Source organism: Charadrius vociferus, unplaced genomic scaffold, assembly GCF_000708025.1.
Source record: "Charadrius vociferus isolate BGI_N301 unplaced genomic scaffold, ASM70802v2 scaffold824, whole genome shotgun sequence".
Classification (NCBI taxonomy): Eukaryota; Metazoa; Chordata; class Aves; order Charadriiformes; family Charadriidae; genus Charadrius; species Charadrius vociferus.
This window is the reverse complement of record NW_009647956.1, coordinates 113,445-118,030: the sequence shown is the minus strand read 5'-3', so window position 1 is coordinate 118,030 and position 4,586 is coordinate 113,445. Positions and strand designations below refer to the sequence as shown.

At 60.6% G+C, this 4,586-nt stretch overlaps 2 protein-coding genes across 2 annotated transcripts in view; one reads left to right on the top strand and one right to left on the bottom strand.

The window, feature by feature from the left end:
- The window catches only part of DGKK (diacylglycerol kinase, kappa), a 25,459-nt gene extending 23,974 nt beyond the window's left edge, over positions 1-1,485 (top strand). The window contains exons 25-28 of the mRNA XM_009883441.1: positions 13-157; positions 237-348; positions 882-1,012; positions 1,411-1,485. Of these exons, the coding sequence (XP_009881743.1) occupies positions 13-157; positions 237-348; positions 882-1,012; positions 1,411-1,485 (463 nt within the window). The remainder of the gene's footprint in view (positions 1-12; positions 158-236; positions 349-881; positions 1,013-1,410) is intronic.
- A 722-nt stretch (positions 1,486-2,207) lies between these two features.
- The window catches only part of CCNB3 (cyclin B3), a 3,803-nt gene continuing 1,424 nt past the window's right edge, over positions 2,208-4,586 (bottom strand). Inside the window, exons 5-11 of the mRNA XM_009883440.1 lie at positions 4,346-4,444; positions 4,076-4,168; positions 3,666-3,803; positions 3,173-3,328; positions 2,732-2,881; positions 2,413-2,543; positions 2,208-2,280 (exon numbers count right to left, since the gene is read on the bottom strand). Coding sequence (XP_009881742.1) covers positions 2,208-2,280; positions 2,413-2,543; positions 2,732-2,881; positions 3,173-3,328; positions 3,666-3,803; positions 4,076-4,168; positions 4,346-4,444 — 840 coding nt within the window. The remainder of the gene's footprint in view (positions 2,281-2,412; positions 2,544-2,731; positions 2,882-3,172; positions 3,329-3,665; positions 3,804-4,075; positions 4,169-4,345; positions 4,445-4,586) is intronic.

Genomic DNA, 4,586 nt, shown 5'->3' with positions numbered 1-4,586 from the left:
TGGTGGCAGCAGGGCTGGGGATGGTCCTTGTCCCCTCCAGCTGGACTCGCCGCAGGAGGAGGAGGCACTGCATGGTCCCCTGAACGTGCTGGGCCAGGAGCTGCAGAGACTGCTGGACATCCACTGGCTGGGGCCCATTGCCCACCCTGCTGAGGAGGTGGGTGCCCAGGGCCCGGGGAGGGGGAGCATCTCCCACCAGGCAGCCCCAGCACCCCTCTTAGCCTGGCTTCTCGCAGGAAAGCGCTGGCAGCGCCAACAAGGGCAGCTTCAAGCTTCGCCTCAACATCCCCAAGCCCAGGAAGGACAAAGACAAGATGCAAAAGCAGAAGACCAACAGCGTGCTCCCAGGTAAAGTGGGCAGCATCCCAGGGAGGGAGACAGGCACAGCCCATGCCGGTAGTGACCGCCCTGTGCTGACCTACTCATCGGCCTCTCGCCCTGGGCATGCTGTGGAGGGACCCTCTGGGAGGGGGAAAGGGCATGTCCTGGCTGCCTGGGGATGTGCCCTTTGTCACCAACAGCACCTTAGAGCTTATTTTTTCTGCTAACGGACATGCGGAGCCCCCCCAGCCCTGTAACTCCACCACCACTGCGAGGGGGAGAAGGGGGCTATGGTACCGCTCAGCCCTTTGGGTAAGTCCCTGCCTCAGGGCTGGGGGTCTTGGCAAGGGGGAGAAGCTCGGATGCTCCGTAAGTAAGCCAAGGAGAGGAGAAACCTCTCCAGCCTGAGCCTGCTGTGGCCTCCGGCCATGTGGGTGGGAGGAGGGGGTGCTGGCTGCAGCCTGCCGCCACTGCTGCCCTGGGCTGCCTGCTGCCTGCCCTGCCGCCCCTGGCTGCCTGCACCAAGCCCCGTCCACCTCTGTGGTTTTCCTCCCTGCTAGCGGACAAGTGGGGCTCCGAGGATGTGGCAGCTTGGCTGGAAGCGCTCGGTTTAGGGGAGTACAGAGACATTTTTGTCCGGCATGACATCCAGGGCTCTGAGTTGATCCTGCTGGAGAGGAGAGACCTGAAGGTACAACGCTCCTTGTGCCCCCTGAGGGACCCCCAGCCCTGGGGAACACTGTGTCCTCCATCCTTCATCTCCCCATCCCCCATGGCGTGGAGAAGGCTGGTGCCAACCCTGCACCCATGCCCATCGGCTGAGCTTGCCCCGCTTGCTTTGCTTGGCCGCAGGGAAGGGGGGTGGCCCTGCCCCCAGCTTGTGAGGCTCTGTACACCTGCCCAAAGTGGGATCAATAGTGCCATGCCCTCTCCTGCACCCCAGCACAGGCACATGCTTGCCGTGCCCTGGCAGAGAGAGCATGAGGAGCCAGGCTTTGCAGCTTCATCGCCCTCTGCAGCTTGCCTGCCAGACAGAGCCTCAGGCTGGACCCCCACCAGCATGTTGGCTTCCCTCTCTCCTCCCTGCAGGACCTAGGGATCACCAAAGTGGGCCACATGAAGAGAATCCTCCAGGCCATTAAGGAGCTCAGCAACCCGCCCTAGGCCAGCGCTGCCCCTCGGACCAGGGGTGAGGCAGGGGGGGCTCCTGGTCCCCACCATGCCCCATGTGTGTGGAGCCCCCCTGCTTGTCTTGCTTCGTCTGTTTGTCCCCCCAGTGTCCCTGGAGCCGCTGCTTCTCCCCAAGCCTGTGGGGCTGGAAACACTAAAGCAGAGGTCTAGCCCCACAGGCAGTGTGGCGTGACCCCCAGCCCAGCCCACGGCAGGGTCACTACAGGAGCTTGGGCTGCCACGTGTGCCCAGGCTGGGGCCAAAGTATGATGCCCCTTCCCCACATGGGTATTTAAGCTGTGTAAATAGTTGGAGAAAAGATACTCATTGCTGCTGCTCGTGTGGTGTTGTTACTTTGGGGCGGGCAAGAGGTGTGGGGAAGTTGACGGGGACCTGGACCCTTCCAGCCTTCACCCCTCAGTGTCCTGCTATCACCCCAGCCTGCTCCCCATCATGCAACCCCCCCTACTCACCCTCTGCCCCAACACAGCAAAGGGAACCACAGCTCAGGGGCTCAGCACAAGCTCCACCACCGTTCCCTACCCCTGTGTCTCAACAGCCAGCACCAGCCCATAAGACAAACAACATTTTATTAACAGATTCACATGACTTTTTTTCCCCCCCTCCCCTTCAGTTAAAATTGCTATTATTTATGTACATGGTGCTCCCCTGCCAGAGAGCACCCAGCTATTTACAGGCTATTTACAGAGACAGGACTAGCAGCTCTTCAGTATCTCCTCCAGCTTGAGCATGTCCATGGGGGTGACTTTGGCAACCTCAAAGAAAACCCTGGAAGGAAGCATGTTGGCTTAGAGCTCAGCCACAGCCCTGACACCCACCCACAGGGGCCCCAGCTCTCCACAGCAGTCAAGGGTGCTCTGCAGAGCGGACAGGCAGGAGGCAGAGACCCATGATGCTCACCTGTGTGAGTACTTGGTGCGCACAGCCTTCAGCTTGTCATGGGGCTGGTATGTGAGCAGGAAATTCAGCCTCTTCACCAGGGGATGCAGGTCCTGGGAGTGGTACCCACTGTAGTACTCCAGCGTGGGGGACTGCAAAGGGACAACAGGGCTGAGCTAGGTCCTCTCAGAGATGGTACAGCCATCATTTTCCCTCTCCAGCCTCCCAAATCTGAGCATAGCCCTAGAGCATCACCCCCACCCAACAGTCCATCCACTCCTGCAGCCCTGTGGTGCTTCAGGGCAGGGGGGCCAGGACAGGGGGTTGGGAAGGCGCTTACCCAGCCACCAAGGTTCTTCATGATGAGCGCTAGCAGCAGGCAGCTGGCAGCCAGCTTGGAGGGGCTCTCGCGGGCATAGTCATACTCCTGCAGGGTCATCTCACAGAGGAATCGGGCCAGCGTCAGAGTCTCCATGGTGGCACGGGCACACTACAGCCAGGCAGGCAGGGAAAGGCTCAGCCTTTTGAGCAACACTGCCCCCCTGCCCCGCCCTAACTTTTTGGGATCTAGAGTGCTGCCCCTGGGGCACAGGACACAGATCCCAGCCTGCCACAGACCAGCATCTTCACCTCTCAGCCCTGTCAGGAGGACCTGGCCAAACCCTCCTTGGTGCCAGCTGGGAGCCCAGGGTCCCGGGGATGCACATGGCCACCCCAGAGAGCCAACATAAGCGGTGCCCGGAGGCACCTTGAAAGCAGCCTGCCCGCCTATTGTGCCCACCTTGGCAAAGCGTCGCAGGAACCGGTAGGCAATGGGGATGTTGATGTCAAACTTGAGGGTGCTAAGGATGCTTATCTCCATAGCAATGAGCTCTTCCCGCTTGTAAGCGTCGTCGCAGATGTAGAGGAAGTCATCCACGCACGGTGGGCACCGCTCCTGCCAGGGCACAACTGCTCAGCACCCTAATGGAGGCTCATTCTGGCCACGCTCAGGAAAGTCCACCAGTCTGCAGACCCCTGTGGCCTGCCAGACCCCAAAAGGACTATTACAACACCCAGTGGGGCTCGTGTGTTGTCTGTATTGCCCCAGCCCTCAGCTCCAACTCCAAGCCTTGCTTGCTTGAGGGGAACACGAGGACGGACATGCTGCCCCAGCAGCTCTCAGGGCAGTGGCCTGTCACCACAGGGACCTGGCCTTCTTTAACCACCCATGGGGACCAAAAAGGCACAGCTCCCTCTGCCCCAGCACCCCAAGACAGCATGCGAGGAGTTACCTCAAATTTGGAGGCAATGAGGATGGCGGTGGAGCCGATGAGCTGCAGCTTGTCCCTCATGCTCACCACCTCCACCAGGTAGTGGTCCACTAGCTTCACAGCCAGGTACAGCGTCTCATGGTTCAGCTCAAAGTTCTCCTGCAGTGATGCAGGAAGGGGGAAGGGGGGTGTCATGAAGCAGCTAGGCCCACCTGGTCCCCCAGGTTCCCTCAACAGGGGCCAGAGGTGCCCACAGGACCAGGCTTGGAGGGAGGGATGCAAGCTCATCCCCAGCCTAGAGAAGGGGAACATCAGCTCTGCACTGGGGACACTTGCAAGAGCCTCTGCCATCACACTGAGGTCCCACATGCCAAAGGCAGGGTAGGGGCTGCTCTGCAGAAGGCCCACATGCTCTCCCCATGCCCACATACCTGTACCTCCACCATCCAGTCCACCAGGATGGCACGCATGTCCCCACTGATGTCTGGCTGCTTCTCCATGTAGTCAGGGAGCATGAATTTCTCCTGCCGAGGTACCAGCTGTCAGAGGCTCACCGGACACCACCACTCTCAAACAAGCCCCCTCCCACCCCATGCAGGCTCCTGCCAGGCACTCAGAACCTCTGGGCAGTGGGTGGCCCTACCCACATGGCCACCCCTTCCCCAGACTGGGCTGCCACCCCCTGGCCAGGCATCACCCACCTCTCTTCCCCGCATGTATTCAAAGATGTCCTTGGCATACTCTGCATTGGCGTAGGGGTCACCCAGCTGCTCCTTGTCTATGTCCTCCACTGCTGGTACCTGGAGGGATGAAGGACGCAGCGGTAAAGGGGACACCCTGAGCTCTGCAGGTGCTGGTCACCCCTTCAGGGCAAGGCTGCTGCACCTCTTCCCCCCCTTCCCCCATCACCCTGCAGCCCCCCCAGCCCTCTTTCCAATGGAA